The sequence below is a fragment of the Balaenoptera musculus genome, chromosome 13 (assembly GCF_009873245.2).
Source record: "Balaenoptera musculus isolate JJ_BM4_2016_0621 chromosome 13, mBalMus1.pri.v3, whole genome shotgun sequence".
Taxonomy (NCBI): domain Eukaryota; kingdom Metazoa; phylum Chordata; class Mammalia; order Artiodactyla; family Balaenopteridae; genus Balaenoptera; species Balaenoptera musculus.
In genome coordinates this window covers 11774484-11791870 of record NC_045797.1, presented here as the reverse complement: position 1 = coordinate 11791870, position 17387 = coordinate 11774484, and the positions used below count along the sequence as shown (strand labels likewise).

General features: G+C 38.3%; 1 protein-coding gene across 2 annotated transcripts in view; it reads right to left on the bottom strand.

The window, feature by feature from the left end:
* Positions 1-7034: 7034 nt before the first annotated feature.
* TMEM87B (transmembrane protein 87B) overlaps positions 7035-17387 on the bottom strand; it is a 51753-nt gene continuing 41400 nt past the window's right edge. For both annotated transcript variants that reach the window (XM_036873045.1, XM_036873047.1), the window contains exons 17-19: positions 16775-16827; positions 11445-11475; positions 7035-10310 (exon numbers count right to left, since the gene is read on the bottom strand). In XM_036873045.1, the coding sequence (XP_036728940.1) occupies positions 10251-10310; positions 11445-11475; positions 16775-16827 (144 nt within the window). In that variant the 3' untranslated portion in view covers positions 7035-10250. The remainder of the gene's footprint in view (positions 10311-11444; positions 11476-16774; positions 16828-17387) is intronic.

Genomic DNA, 17387 nt, shown 5'->3' with positions numbered 1-17387 from the left:
GGGACTTCCCTGGCAGCGCAGTGGATAAGACTCCACGGTCCCAATGCAGGGTGCCCAGGTTCAATCCCTGGTCAGGGAACTAGATCCCACACACATGCCGCAGCTAAGAGTTCACATGCCTCAACTAAGGAGCCCACCTGCCACAACTAAGACCAGACCCAGTGCAACCAAAAAAAAAAAAAAATCCTTTAAAAAAATGTTTGAAACATAGCTGATTTACAATATTAGTTTCAGGTGTACAGCATAGTGATTCATTATTTTTACAGATTATATTCCATTTTAAATTATTATAAAATAATGACTATATTTCCCTGTGGTGTACACTATATCCTTGTTGCTTATTTGTTTTATAATTAAGAGTTTGTATCTCTTAATCCCCTACCTCTATCTTGCCCTTGTCTCCTTCCCTCTCCCCACTGATAACCACTTGTTTGTTCTCTGTATCTGTGAGCCCATTTTTGTTTTGTTATATTCTTTCATTTGTTTTATTTTTTGGATTCCACCTGTGAGTGATAACAGAGTATTTCTCTTTCTTTGACTTGATATTACACTAAACATAATACCTTCTAGGTCCATCCATGTTGTTGCAAATGGCAGAATTTCATTTTTTATGGCTGAGTAGTATTCCATTGTAGCCATGTACCACATCTTCTTTATCCATTCATCTGTTGATGGACACTTAGGTTGCTTCTGTATCTTGGCTATTGTAAATAATGCTGCTATGAACACTGGAGTGCATGTATCTTTTTGAATTATTGTTTTCATTTTCTTCCAATATATATCCAGGAATGGAATAGCTGGATAATATGGCAGTTCTATTTTTAGTTTTTTGAGGAGCCTCAGTACTATTTTCCATAGTGGCTGCACCAATTTACATTCCCAGCAACAGTGCACTAGGGTTCCCTTTTCTTCACATCCTCACCAGCATTTTTTATTTGTGGTATTTTTGATGATAGCCATTCTGACAGGTTATCATTCTGACAATGATATCTCATTGTGGTTTTGATTTGCATTTCTCTGATGATTAGTGATGCTGAGCATCTTTTCATGTGCCTGTTGGCCTTCTGCATGTCTTTGGAAAAGTGTCTGTTCTGGTCTTCTGCCCATTTTTTACTCAGGTTTTTTTTTTCTTTTTTTTGATATTGAGATTTATGAGCTATTTATATATTCTGGATATGAACTGCTTATTGGTCGTATCATTTGCAAATATTTTCTCCCATTCAGTAGGTTGTCTTTTCGTTTTGTTGATGGTTTCCTTTGCTGTGCAAAAGCTTTTAAGTTTAATTAGGTCCCATTTGTTTATTTTTGCCTTTTTTTTTTTTTTTTTTTTTTTTTGCCTTCAGAGACTGATCCAAAAAAAATATTGCTACAATTTATGCCAAAGAGTGTTCTGCCTGTGTTCTCTTCTAGGAGTTTTATGGTTTCAGGTCTTAACTTAGGTCTTTAATCCATTGTGCCCCCCTGCAGTATTGGGAATGTAGACCCTTAATTGTGAAGGCTACTGCTGAGCTGGGGAACAGAGTATGGTAGTAGGACAAATTAGAACACCACCAAGCTTGATGTTCTTACTGAAATTCAGGAATTTTTCTTGAATAAATGCTCCCTAGGTTGCTGCAAGACAGGTCAATTTCCAGAGTTCTAAAAAGGTTAATTCTGAAAGTTTTCATGAGGATTTCCATTGTTTTTATGATAAATTTTCAGAGGTCCTTAGTCCCCATTTTCTCTGATGTCACCCCACGTTATGTTTTTAAGCAGGCAGTTTACAGGGTTGGACTCTAGCCAAACTTTGTCTCTTACGTTAGCAAAAATCTTAGTTTCATTTTTTTAGCCTTAGATGGGTGTATAGAGTCTGTACCAGCATACATGCATAGCTGAGGGCAAGCCAGTGATTTGGGAGGTTTATACACAGAATACGGTTCTTACTTTCTTTGGTTCTCTCTTTCAGTAATTCTATCACTTTCCAGCTGTTGTGGTTCTTCTAATTTCTGTCTTCCAGCTCAAGTAAAATTCAGGTTTTATATCTGGGTTTAATCTCCACTTGGCACAAACTGTGGCCTGCCCTGAGTGTAAAAGCCATAAAAATGGGAAATGCACCCAGTACAATTCCCATCATCCAAGTGTTGAGTACCTTCCAGTGTCTCCCTGTTTCTGTCTCTCTCCGATGTCTTCAAAGTAGCTGTTACTTAAATTTTATCTAGAGTTGCTGTCTGCGGGTAAGGTTGGTTCAATAGAAGGTAATTCTCCATTATCAGAACTTGAAATCCACAAATACATTTTATAATAATAAATCCATTATTTAAAAAGCAATTTCTTAGTGAAAAGGCCAGCTTGTTCATTCCCCACTTAATTTTCTTTTTTTAAAAAAGAAAGGGGACTTCCCTGGCAGTCCAGTGCAGGGGAAGTCTCCGTGCTTCCACTGTAAGGGGCGCGGGTTTGATCCCTGGTCAGGGAACAAAGATCTTGCATGCCACGCAGTACGGCCAAAAAAATAAAAATAAAAAAGAAACTGAAAAAACAAAAAGGAAGATAAAATTTAGAATAGAATATTTTATTATCAGTATGTTCAGTAGCATTAAAAATAAAATAGACACTGTCTTTAACTCTCTGGAGTCTACTATGCCTCAAGGAAATGTCCACTTATCAAATTAAGAACCAGAGAATCAGAATTATGACTCTTTATGTAGAGACAAGAATTTGGTGGCTAGAGTGAAAGACAACACAGTAATATAAAATGACGTAGCAAGGGATAACCAAATCATAGAAAGTATATTTCAAGTTTTGATGTGCAGTTCAACCTGCCTGTGGCACCTCCCTCCCTCTGACCCTGAGGATCCAGAGTTGAGAAAAGCAATCTAGGAGACAGGCTCCCACTCTGGCCTGAGGGACCTGGGGCCAAGGAAGCTGTCCTGGTTCCTTATTTTCTCATCTGTATAATGAGCTCAGAGGCCCCTTGGAGCTTTCAAGTTCTAATTCTGAGAGAGACTGGAAATATACCAAAAGGAAAAGTTTTTTTTTTTTTTTTTAATTTATTTTTGGCTGCATGGGGTCTTCGTTGCTGCGCTTGGGCTTTTCTCTAGTTGCGGCGAGCTGGGGCCACTCTTCGTTGCTGAGCACGGGCTTCTCATTGCGGTGGCTTCTCCTGTTGCGGAGCACGGGCTCTAGGCTTGTGGACTCAGTAGTTGTGGCTCACGGGCTCTAGGGTGCAGGCTCAGTAGTTGTGGCGCAGGGGCTTAGTTGCTCTGCAGCATGTGGGATCTTCCCAGACCAGGGCTCGAACCTGTGTCCTCCTGCATTGGCAGGCGGATTCTTAACCACTGCGCCACCAGGGAGACCTGAAAAGTTTACCTGAAAAGTCTTTTTTTTTTTTTTTTACCAGGATGGTGGTACTCTTTGTGTACATTTAAAAATTTTTACAAAATTTTATCCCTAAATTGGCATTTGGTAAGTAAAAGTAAATGAATAAAAATTTTGAAGGCAAGAATTAGAGGCCAAAAATAGAGATTAGCCCTCTTCAGAGACGTTACTTTGGCACCATCTGCTGGATAGAGTTTAAAAGCATTCCTGTACATAAACTTGCACTGCAGCTTCTTCTTATTTCCCAAATGATTTAAAGGAAATATTTTCAAAATTATTTACATCCGAATTCAGTACCATACCAGCTTATGTTAGTAGGAATTTAGCTGTCAATCCACTATTACTGAAGGGGCATAGGACATGCCTTGGGTAACTTCATCTTTTTTTTTTAATTTAGTTGCTGATTCTTTTATTCAGTATTAATGTATGTCCACCACGTGCCAAAAAGTGGTGTCACATGATTTTGGCAGAGACCACTGTTGCTCATGGAATACCACAACTCTTCCATATTTCCCAGGAGTGCCCCCTTCCCTTGAAGGTCAAGTGAGAGGGAAATGAGCCCTTGTGCTTTGGAACACCAAAAATTCTGTGTGCTTCCTTCATCCCTCATTTCTCTGCCAGAGAGACTCAGAACCCGTATCAGTTTTCTATTGTTGCTGTAACAAGTTATCACAAACTGGTGTCTGAAACAATTCAAACTTATTATCTTACAGTTCTGGAGGTCAGAAGTCCAATATGAGTCTCCTTGAGCTAAAATCAAGGCGTGAGCAGGGCTGAGTTCCTTCTAGAGGTCCCCGGGAAGAATCTGTTTCCTTGAGTTTTCCAGCTCCTTGAGGACACCTGCATCCCTTGGCTCATGGCCCCTTCCTCCATCTTCAAAGCCAACCATGGTGGCTCAAGGGCTTTTCATAACACATCTCTCTGACTCATGTCCTGTAGTCACATCTCTCTCTGAGTCAGTTGGGAAACATTCTCTTTTTTTTTTTTCATTGGAGTATAATTGATTTACAATGTTGTGTTAGTTTCTGCTGTACAATGAAGTGAATCAGCTATATGTATACGTATATCCCCTCCCTTTTGGACCTCCCTCCCACCCATCTAGGTTGTCACAGAGCACCGAGCTGACCTTCCTGTGCTTTATAGCATGTTCCTGCTAGCTAGCTATTTTATGCATGGTACATATATACAATGGAATATTACTCAGCCATAAAAAGGAATGAAATTGGGTCATTTGTAGAGATGTGGATGGACCTAGAGTCTGTCATACAGAGTGAAGTAAGCCAGAAAGAGAAAAACAAATATCGTATATTAACACATATATGTGGAATCTAGAAAAATGGTACAGATGAACCTATTTGCAGGGCAGGAATAGAAAGGCAGACATAGAGAACGGACATGTGGACACAGGGAGGGAAGGGGAAGGTGGGACGAATTGGGAGATTAGGATTGACATATATACACTACCATGGGTAACTTCATTTTAATACACGTGAAGAAATCTTAGAATGTGTTTGAATTTCGTATGGAGTTTGTTTCAACTGAGTCTCAGTAGCATCTACCACAATCACTGTTGCTTTTTTTTTTTTTAACTGCTGCATTTTTTTTATACTAACCTTAGCTGTCTTGGGAAGGCCTGTACACCAGGCACTTTATTTGTTGCTGCACATGGGCTTTCTCTAGTTGTGGCGAGTGGGGGCTACTCTTCGTTGCAGTGCACGGGCTTCTCACTGTGGTGGCTTCTCTTGCTGCGGAGCACAGGCTCTAGGCACACGGGCTTCAGTAGTTGTGGCACGTGCGCTCAGTAGTTGTGGCTTGCGGGCTCTAGAGCGCAGGCTCAGTAGTTGTGGCGCACGGGCTTAGTTGATCCAGAGGCATGTGGGATCTTCCCAGACCAGGGATCGAACCTGTGTCCCCTGCATTGGCAGGCGGATTCTTAACCACTGCGCCACCAGGGAAGTCTGCACCAGGGACTTTAGATACAATATCTTAATCCTCTAACAGGCAATCACATGTTTGTTAAATGAAATTTCCCTTCTCCCCAGGACTTTGAGGACAACCCTTCAAGGATGCTTCTCAGCCATAGCTGGTATTGTACCAGTTTTGTCACTTGTCAGGAGGGTGACCTTGGGTAAGTTATTTAACCACCCTCAGTTTCTTATCTATAAACTGGCTATACCTCCCTCATTGTCTACTATGAGACCACAATGGTTAACAAAGCCTGGCACTCTCCAGCACTCCCAACACTCCCTGAATTGTAATCACAGTCACGACAACAGACCCTGCTTTTCCTCTGGGACTACCCATCCTGACCACCCCCCAAGGCTGGGAGAATTCCCATGAAGAAAATCCTCCACGTCCCAGCTACTTGGGGCCAGATGGATTTTATTGATTAACGGACTCAGCTGTAATCTGAGAACACACTTGTTTCTAAAGTTTCTGATATCATACAGCCTAGTTATGGCCCTTTTAACATATTTAGTTCTCAAAATGTTGACCTTAGAAAAAAGCTGGAAAAACACAGAAAGGCTTGGAAGTCTCCCCTAGGCCAGTGCCCCCAAATAACCTGTGGCGGAAGCCTTCATTGTCCACCAAAATCCATCCTCTCCTTTCACAGTTAGAATAGCAGGCGGGGATACGGCTCGCATCATTTCCCAGTCCAGTTGGCAGTTTGGTGTGGCCACGTGACTGAGTTTTGCTAATGGAATAGGCTAAGAGGTGATGGGTACCACTTCTAGGTCTAGCCCCACAAAATCCCCAGGCTGGAGCAACTCTCCCCTTCTGCTGGCTGGATGCAGATGATAGGCCCCAGGAGGCGGTGGGCCCACAAGATGAAAATAAACCTTGGGCCCCTGAGGGACTGTGTGAGGAGGGTTGCCCTGCTCACCTCTACACCTATCCTAGCACAGTTACAAGGTCAAGAAATAAACTTTTTTGTCTTAATCTACTGAAATGTGATTGAATTATTAGTTATTAATTACAGCTTAGCTGAACCTGAACATTCATCCTGAGTGACACTGTGATGTGTTTTCACTCAGTCCTTTCCCTAGTGTTTACATAGATGAGTTCACATATGTGACTTTGTATTATATTTCTTACAAGTACGTTTCTATGTTATCATATATTCTTCATAATTTAATGGTTGCACAGTATTCCATAAAGTAGCTGGTAAACCATAATTCACTTAACCATTCTACTGTTGATATTTAGTTTGCTTCTTGTTTTTTCTCTACTTTAAATAATGCTATAATAAACATTTTTGTGCAGAAGCCTGATTCTATATTTTGAATCATTTTTAAAAACGTCAGCAGAACTGGTATTATTCAAAGGTTATGAACTGGTATTATTCAAAGGTTATGAAAAGGTTGAACTTCTTTTCACAAAGACTGAATCAGTTACATTACCATCACTAATGATGTGCTCATTCCATCAGACATTAAAAGCAAAAGGATTTTTACAAATACTTAACAGCATAAACATATCAACTTGATTTTTTAAAATTTCCCCTTTTATTTTGCATTTCTTTGATCACTACTGAGATTGAACACTTCACGTTTGTTAATTAGTTGTACCTCGTCTTTTGAGAATTCTGTTTATGTCCTGCCATCTACTGGAGTCTACATTTCTGTAGATTTAAATAATCTTAGCACTCATAAATCCTATCAAGAATGGATCATCCAAAATTTCAGAAAGCATTTTATTGTCAGAACAAATATTAAGGCACAAAAATACATCAGTTTTTTCAAACAAAAATCTTTGAAATAGTTTTGTCCTATATTCAGAGCAGCTTCTTCCAAATTATACAATAATTTAACCTTTTAAATAAAAATATATAACTTCTTAAGCCCCTTTCTTCCCAAATACATGTTTTCCTAGTTCTAAAGAAGTTTCTTATTGAGCTCCTGTGTTATAAATGTACATTTCCTTAAATCTAGTTTTGTCACTTATATACATTCGCTATGTAATTTAGTACTTTAACCAACATGTTACACTTCTTTCTTATAAGGCATGGTGTTTTGTATTGCTTATCGCATGCTGTTGATCATACAAAGACACAAGTACCAAAACTAGGGACTTATAAATCTAGCATAATATGTCTCATAAACCAGTCCTGTATGGCCTAGTGCAATAGACTCAAATCCCTTTTGAAAAAAGGATATAAAAATCAAACTTTTACACTTTCATGTACACGTATGTCTTTTATACTTTCAGTCTTCACATTACAGTAGTGCAAATATAATATACTGCAGTAGAGGGGGAAAGTCAGTACTCTCTACAGGATATGTGAAAGATTTTAAATATTATTTTCTTTACAGGAAAAGTAAAAAGTATGGGAGCATCTTATCTCTTGGGCTTAAAAAATTCACATATTCATCTATTTTTCCTTACGTTTTGAAATAAACTAACTTAAAGCTCCACTAAAGCAGATACTAATACTAATCTAACTCAAATCATGAAAATTCCCTTTTAAGCAGATTTCATACATCACATAAACCTAACATGAATTGCATAATAAAAACACTTAAGCATGTTGCCTAGGAACACATAAAACTGGACTCTTATTCTCAGATCCCTGCATTAATAGGGAAACCCATCTTGATGGCATCCTAAGAATAAAGTGATGTGATAGCCTCAAAGACCCTGATGCCCAGTTTCTGGAAACTTTGTGCAGAAGCGGGGATGACGAGTTGTACGGTGGCTGTTGAGTGTGACTTCTCCCTGGGGTCCTTCATCAGAACTACGGCTACAGCCCCAGGGACCTGAGCACACGAGACCTACAGGCCTCCTGCGCACACGAGGGGGCCAAGAAGGCCCTCTGTAGGAATACTCGATTCAGCTCACGAGTCACCAACAAACACAACTGCCACTGAAGGTGACAGACACAGTATACGCCCCTTGAAAAACATTTCTGATGAGGTTATCAGGAGAAAATACTGCTTTCTGTGACGAGGAGAAAAGTCTGCATTTCGGTGTGCACCTGAGCCATACTGGAAGCATCATTATTCTTGCCAGCTGCAGACAGAAGTGTTTTTATAAACACTATCAAGGTTATGTGAGAAGCATTTTCCCTTATTACCACACAGTTACCATCAACTCCCCACTCGCACTCCACGACATCTGCAGCTGGAAACCCAGGATTCTACATTTCAAAATTCAACTAGAGCCCTATGAGTTGGGGATCAATCTACTTCAAAATCTGGGGACTGGTATTAGATACAAATGTTAGGAACAAGAAGGCACTGGTCACCTCCAGCTCTGAAACAACTGGGCTGAGGGTAAAATACACCAAAACCAGAATGGACATAAATGCTGGGAAAGATGGTAGGTGGGAGCCCATTATTGTGGCAGAAACGGAAACAAGGAAGGGAACCCACACTGTTAGATGTTCTTTTCTTGGGAAGGATGTCCCAAACCTTTCTCAGTACAACATGGTCAATATTCACTATTGAAAATAAATTTGCGAGTAATTTTCAAGAGGCATTACTACTAGAAAGCTTTTTTACTAACTCCTATGAAATGAGTAAATGAGAAACCAATTCAAAATGCAGGCTTTTGAAAGAAATCATTTTGTTTTGTGGCTTCACAATGAAAAAAATCAATGAAAGGTTATGATTCAAGTGCTTGTACTGGTTAAGACTTTAATGCTTAATCAAAAACTCTGAAGTCATCCTCAACTCACAAGGTTAGAACTCCTTCAAAGAAAGACATATAGGATTCTAACTTTAATTCCTATTCTAAATGTTCACTAGGCTGTATCTTTGGTCAGGAGAGCAGCAAAACATTCACCATTTCCATCATACTATATTCAACTGCTTTTCAAGTTTAGAACGTTCTGCATTAAAAAAAAAATTTTTTTTTTAAATTTCAAATTACACATTACATATATAATGTAACAAAATAATGTATAAAACATGGTTTAAGGTTAAAAAATTAGTTACAAGATTAATAGTGATGTACTATGCAGTTAAATATATATTTTATTATGAAACCAAATATGCTAGGATTACATAGAAGGTTCTAGTTTCCTCAAGGTTCACTGGTAATGAGCCTCTCAGCTCGCCAGGGAGGAAGTGCTCTGGTGGAGCCATGTGGCCAGGGGACCCCATCTGCCCCAGGCATTCAGCAGCAGCACACAGATATCTGGCCTGAGGGAGGGGACAGTGGCAGAGCAGATCTTTGGAAGTGACCTCTCTCCATGTACTGTGCTCCCCTGAGCTCAGACAGAGAAGACCAATGCTATGATTTGATGTGCGTGGTGATAATTACACACAACGGCTTTGTGCAGATGTGCATACACACAGGTACACACGCACACACGCACACACACACACACACACACACAGCAAACCTAACCATATAAACATCCTTATGTTCCAACGTTAACCAAGTTTTACTTCTTATCAAATTGCTTCAGCATGAAAATCAAAGAGAATTATTACTGCATCTAGTAACTATAAACCCAAGAGATGGAGACACTGCTTTACCACACCTCAGAAGGATCACATCACCTGAATCAAACAAAGGTCACTGGAAGAACAGTAGGAGTGCTGATGTAAAAAAGTTGTTTTAAATTGTCATATTTCCCAGGAAAAAAAAAGAGAACCCAAATCCACACGCCTGCCACCCATCAGCAAAGGGCATTTGGGCACCTATCTTTATTATAATACTTCTCTCAGGTCATTGCCAAGTCTAGGCAATTTAATGGACATTAAACTGGCATTCAAGAGTCAGCTTAATAAGGGTTGCAGAACCCTCCCACCATCTGAATTCTTAATTTTAGTACATGGATTTCCAAGATCATGCAATAAAAACTTATTGTACTATATCAAAACAAAGTTCTCTTTTAGTCTTGAGGAAGTCCTTCACTGTTATGTAGGCTTCATTTATGTGGGTTCCAATCACATTATTTTTTCTGAAGAGAACATTTTTTCTGCCATTTCAGATCTGGTCATAATTTCCTTAAAAAAAAGGGAAGATATTCATCAAAATTTTGATGCTCCTTCCAGGTCCTAACACAATTCTCTATAGCGTCTCTACGAAGTAGTCACAATTTTGTGGGGTACACGCCACGATATACACAGAAATATTAGATACGGAAAATAAAAACCATATAAACCAGACTTCTAGTAATGGAGTATAATCAATTATCTGTTAAGTTCAGAAAACTTTAACATTTCTAATTCAGAATCACCAATGTGAGGCAGGGACAGAGCTAAAATGGATTTCTTAGGCATAGAGCTCATCTAGGGATTTGCCTGACTTTACCAGTTTAGGTATTTTGGAAATTACAAATCAATTATTTATCAAATGAATACTACAAATGCCCTTTTAAAAGTAATTCCATGGTATATCTTTCTGTAGAGTTATAAATCCTGGAGTTCAACGGTTTTGTAGCAAGGTGCGTATATACGGCAGCCTCAAAACTTCCCATCCCGCTATGGCCAAATCCCCACGCTGACGCCAGCCTTCTCCCTGACCTTTCAGTGAACACAGCTGTAGCTTCTCTCATATTCTACAGCCATCACATAAATTACTCCTTAGCTACCACTCATTTCCCACTACTCTTTCTCTGTATAAACTGGTGGTCCCCACGTCCATCCTTTAATCCTTACACTCCAGACTTCTTCCTGGCCTGGGCCACCCTGCAGCGTCCAGATGATCTATAACTAATTTTTTCCCCCCAAAAACCTTCCTAAATCCACATCATCTATTCAGATTTCCCACTTAGTAAATGTAACTCAGTTAGAAACTCTATTTAATACCCCAGGAAAATATCTACAAATATAAGAGATTGATTTAGACAAACTGTCATCTTGAAGTCTTCTAAACTCTTACATCTTAAGACGTTAGAAAATCATAGACTCAAAACCTCATAAAATAATTCTTCCCTCCTTTTACACCAATAAGCATTTATCTTGCTCCTGTTTTAAACGAGGATCCAGTTCCTTAAAACTTTACCCACAACTCAATGCAGTCTTTCAATCTGTTCAATTTGTAATCATTTTAAAAAGTAACTTTCAGAGCTTCTTTTGAAATACATTTCTACTTTGTGAAAATAATAGCTCCAAGACATAAGCAAAAATATATTTTACCTCATCTGAATCCACTAATACTGGAAGAGCTCTGAAATAAAAGAAATAAAAAAGTTGACAATGTTATTAAAAGGCCAGTGTATCTACAAAGCTGAATATAAGCATATACTATGGTCTACCAAGTCTCACTCCTGGAAGACAAAGCCAACAGAAATGAATACCTAGTGCTGCCAACAGACATGGAGAAGAATATTCATAGCAGTGTTGTTCTTAACAGGCTCCAAATAGGTAAGCTGGAATACTATACAGCCCCCAAAAGAGGTATGAACTATTGAGGGATCAAATTTTAAAAACTGACCCAAGTAATCTACAGTTACAGACATCAGTACAGCAGTAGCTTTGGGAGAGTGGGGTCATGATTTGGGAGGAAAACAAGAAGACGGTTTTTAGGGTATTAGTGATGTTCCAGTTTTTGATCTGGGTATCTGGGCGCAGGTTACATGAGTGTGCTTATATTAAAAATTTACTGAGTTGTACACTTATTTAGAATTTGTGCACTTTCCAGAACGGGTGCTATACTTCAAAAATTTCAGCTAAAAAATTAACTGAAATATGAAAATAATTATAACTTCAAAATGGAAACAGCAAAAATCAGCAATTGTAGAGGCTAATATGTTGGAAGAACATCAGGACTAAACCATGATGAATGAATAATTCCAAACACAATGGGCATCCAATTATATCTTTGTTTTTTAAGCCCCTGGTTATTTTTTACATTGAATAGTTGGACAAATACCTTGACTAGTGATGTGCTATCTAATTTGAAAACCCACATGTCATGTACTTTTGTGAGAACTTAAGAGGGATGAATAGGCTTGACTGTAGTCGTCATTTCACTACGTACATGTATATCAAATTATCATGTTGTACATCTTAAATAAACACAAATTTAATTAAAAGATATACCTATCTTTAAAAAGATGGATGAGTAAACATATTATGAAAGGTGGTATTTATGGTATCAAGTATTTGTTTAATCCTATGTCATTGTTACCATTGACTGGACATAAACCAGTGAAGGATACTGAAGAGAGAAAAAGTTATGCAACAGAGCCTTTGCTCGGGAAAGACTATATGGATAAAAAGACAAATGTAGGGCTTCCCTGGTGGCGCAGTGGTTGAGAATCTGCCTGCCAATGCAGGGGACACGGGTTCGAGCCCTGGTCTGGGAAGATCCCACATGCCGCGGAGCGACTAGGCCCGTGAGCCACAACTACTGAGCCTGCGCGTCTGGAGCCTGTGTTCCGCAACAAGAGAGGCCACGATAGTGAGAGGCCCGTGCACCGCGATGAAGAGTGGCCCCCGCTTGCCACAACTAGAGAAAGCCCTCGCACAGAAACGAAGACCCAACACAGCCATAAATAATAAATAAATTAAAAAAAAAAAAAAAGACAAATGTAGAGCTTCGATGTGCAATGGAGCGCTGAGAGGGAGAGCCCAAAGGAAGGGTCTGCATGCCAAGGTCACAACATGAAAGTCACATCAACGCACAATCCAGAGGATGCCACTAACAGTGCAGCCCACAGTGGAGACAGAAGAAAGAGAAGTCGGGGCCTCGCTAGATGTGAGGAAGGAGCCAACTTATATAGCTTGGAATAATACTATTAAGGGAAATCCAGACTGCTTTAGGGAAAGATGATCCAGAACCTTGGGGGCCCAGAAGACAGCCCATTGAGTGCTTAGCACCTCGTTTAGAGATAAACACTGCAATCTCCAAAATGGTTCCTTTTGTGAGGTAAATGACTATTTAAAACTTATTAAGATGGACTCAGTGCATTGAAGAGGAAGGAGAACTATGCTAAGCTGATCTTTTTGGTTTATCAGAGATACAGAAAAGCCATAATGAATACCAGATGAATATCACATAACACACTAGATCATATGGTTATTCATGATCTGTTTAGATTGTCCTATGACTTGCAAAATTTTTGGTCCATTTCTACTGATGTATAAAAAAGTGTTTACCTGTATATGAAGTCCAGTTTCTAAACTTGCCACATAAATTGCACATGAATTTTGGGTAGCATTGTGCTAAACTTCTTGTGCTAAAGTTTTCAGAATGGACACACAGGTTCCTAAGAACCTAAAATGCTGGAAGCTATCTTGGATTATACAATTCTACTCATTTCACATAAATGGTTCATGAGAACATAAAAGAAGACATTTTGCTCTTTTATATTCCAGAGGAATTTTTGTAATCAGGCAGACATTCTACTTACAGAAAGAAACTGTAGAGAGTAATGACTCTCTAAGACATAAGGAGAACTGCCCAGGAGCCTTATTGCTTTCCACCAAGAAGTGGTGGCATAGCGTGGGGTTAGTCTACTTAGGTGATTTCCTTCTAAAGTACTCAGTAGTGAATTTCCAAATCTGGAAGATAACAGTTGCCACCTAATCTGAATCTCTCCACACAACCTTGCTCAAAATTCCATGAAGTCCCTAAGGATTGCAAACAAAACCACACACAACTCACAGTCTTCAGCATAACCAGGAGAACACAGCAAACCTGAAATTATATGTAAACAGAGAAATAAATGCCAATACCAACAAATTCCCTGCTGTCACTGCAAGCTCATGAGAACTGAGTGTGGAGAAAGAGAGGTTTGAGAGCTTCTGTGAAAGAGTAGAGGGGAAGGAGGACTTAGACAAAGTATAGACAAACCTCTTCAAGAAAAATCAACACTAAGTTCCAAAATACTGACTATAGGCCAGTGACTTGGTAGTTCACAGTATCTGCTACAGGGAAGGGGCTTATACTGAGTGGAACCAAAAGTAGCAGCCTTGAACAATCATGGTTTTCAGGGGAGAATCAGATACATGGAGGAGTGGTACCCTCAGAGCTATGGCAGTACCATGAATAAAAAGAAGGAAGTAAAAGGGGAAAATTAAAGATCTTATAGAAATAAAAGAAAAATAAGACACCACCAACCTCCCTCTCTCCATACCTCCATCCCATCGACATTTTCCATAAATAAAACTATAATTTATGCAACTGATGGAAGAAAGCACTCAAACTAAGAACTCTCACTACCAAATGCCTAGGAATAGGAAAAACAAACAAAACCAATTCCATATAATGGTGCAGGAAGAAAAAAAGAAGGAAAATGAAAATCAAAATGTTTTACAGTAGAAGAAAGCTACAGCTATAACACAACACTCCAAATTAGATGAAATAAGTTAAAAAGAATATTTGGTGACATTAAAAACTACAATAAGAAAATTTAAAACCAAGAGCAAAAATGGATAAAAACTAAAGAGGAAGAAATTCAGAGTCCATTAAACTCTGGAAAAAAAAAAAAAAGACAAAATCATCCCAGCAATGAAGAAAAAAATTACAAGGCACCCAAGGCAGAACAAATTTAAATTAAAATTTATTATGTGGCAAGAAAACTACTAAGAAAATGAAAATGATATAAAGAAAGAAGTAAAAAGGATTACAGAGAAACTAGTAAAACAAATGGAAGAAAGCAGGTAAAGGTGGAAAGAAATCAGATGATTCCTCCCACAGAAACATTTATAAACCCTGGACAAAAATATTAAAAATAAGTAGTTAAAGGCACTGGAAAATGACCAAAGGGAGTGGGGATATGAATCCAAGTAGCTCAACAAATTCCAAGAATACTCAAAAAGGAAACCACACCTAGGTACATCATACACACACTGTGGAAAGCCAAATGTAAAGAAAAAAATCTGAAAAGCGGCAAAAAATAAATGACTCGGTACACACATGAGGACAATACAACTAAAAACTGACTTCTCTTCAAAACAATAGAAACCAGAAGATATTGGAGGGATGTGTTGGAAGAGCTCAAACAAAAGTCAATCAAGATTTTTATATCCAGCAAAACCATCCTTTGAACAGGAGGGCAAACAAATACATTTCACATAAATAAAATTGAAAGAATTAGTTTCTAGCAGACCCATACTGTAAGAAACACTGAAGAAAGACCTACAGGAGAAGGTGATAACTCAGACATAAAGGAAGGAAAAAAGAAATAATAAATGCATGTAAAGGATATTTATACACCTATTTTCCTTTTATGACTATTAAAAGAAAAAAGTATAATAGTGTACTATTAGTTTCATAATGTAAAGGCAGTTCTTACCTCACATGAATCTGATATGTGTGAATTTCAGTTACCACAGTTTAATTAAACAACACCAGTCCCTCAACAAGACAGTTCAAATTTCAGTTACTCAAAAGCACAATGAGATACCACTTCACAGCCACTAAGAGATCTAAAATCAAAAAGGTGAACAACTACAAATGCTGGCAAGGATGTGGAGAAATCGGAAACCTCATACATTATTGATAGGATTATAAAATGGTTCAGCTCTTGGAAAACTGCTTGGCACTTCCTCAAGACGTTCAACATACAGTTACCATATGATCTAGCAATTCTAGGTAAATACCCAAGAGAAAAGAAAAACCCAAGAGAAGGAGACAGTCCTGAAGGCAGCCAAAAACAAAACAAAATCCACATAACATATGAAGGAACAGAGAAGAAGTACAGTGGACTTCTTTCTAAAACTATGAAAGCTGGAAAACATTCAAGTGACAATCTTTGAAGTGCTGAAAGAAAAAACAGTCAACTAGGAATTCTATACCCCACAAAAACAGCTTCCCAAAGAGCCAAAACAAAGACTTTTTCAGACAGATAAAACCTGACAGACTTATTACCAACATACTTGCACGATCAGAAACATAAAGGAAATTCTTCAGGCAAATGTAACATCATACTAGACAGAAACTGTCTAAAAAGGAGGTAAGTGGGAGCAGGGAAAGGAACAAACAACATGTGAAAACATCATATTTGGCTATCCTGTTGTCTACTGTGGAAACAGCTATCTGGAATTCGTGTGTCATATAGGACACTGATAAAGAAGAACCTGAATAGCTCCAAGTTCCCAGAGGGGCTTCCTCTGCACTCTAGTCTTCCTATGCTCATGTTTTTCCTCCAAAAGCTTCCCCAGGTATCGTGGTTACATGTGTTTAAAAAAAAAAAAGTTTGAACTCTTCCATATTATAAAGTTAAAACAAAATGATTCTGATCCTGATAAACTTACATAAGAAAATGTTGGAGTTGCTTATAGGGCAGGAGTATTAATAGAGTTGTTGTACAGTGAAAAAGGAGGGAGAAAGACAAACCAAGGCAGGGCTCTGTTTTCTTTGCATTTTGATACGAAGTTAATCAGTCATACACTAGTGATGGGGGCCTATAAAAACATACAGAGGTGAGAGTTTTGAAAAGCACATAACAAAGCATGAAAATTATCCCTTTATACTACAGCCTAAATTTTAGATTCAAACTTTAGCAGAGGATATTTACACATCTGTGAATGAAGAGGGAATATTTTCCTCCACCCACTTCAAATCTTCATCCTGTAGAAATAAATATTTACATATTAGCTTTTGCTTAATAATGCCTGAAAGCAGAATTTTTAAATAGAATGTATATATAATTTAAGCATTTAAATTCCAATGCATGACATTCTTTTAATTTCTACATAGCCTAAGAAGTTGACACTTATGCCACATGAAAATTGTGCCAGTATTTTCTTAAACAGTCAAACGAACACTTGGATTTTGGATTTTTGTACTTCTTTGGTTTTGGTTAGATGCACAGGTGTTATATTTTTGTCTTGAAAAACCATAGTAAAAATACAAAGAGTTGATTTATAAGATAGAAAACAGCATGAATATTGACTTGTATTAATTTTTTGCTTCCAGCATTCAGTATGCCTCCTAATCTGTTCACTTTATATCATGAGTTTATAATTTTTCAACAGAAAAAGATGATGGTACAGATATTCTAACTTTACAAAAGCCTATTTATTTCAGTCACTTGTGTTTAATGCTCATGTTTCTGTAGGAGAAAAGAAAAGCAGGTCAATTGGGGTATCTAAATTTTTTTTTCAACAGAAACTTGCTTATAGTTACCT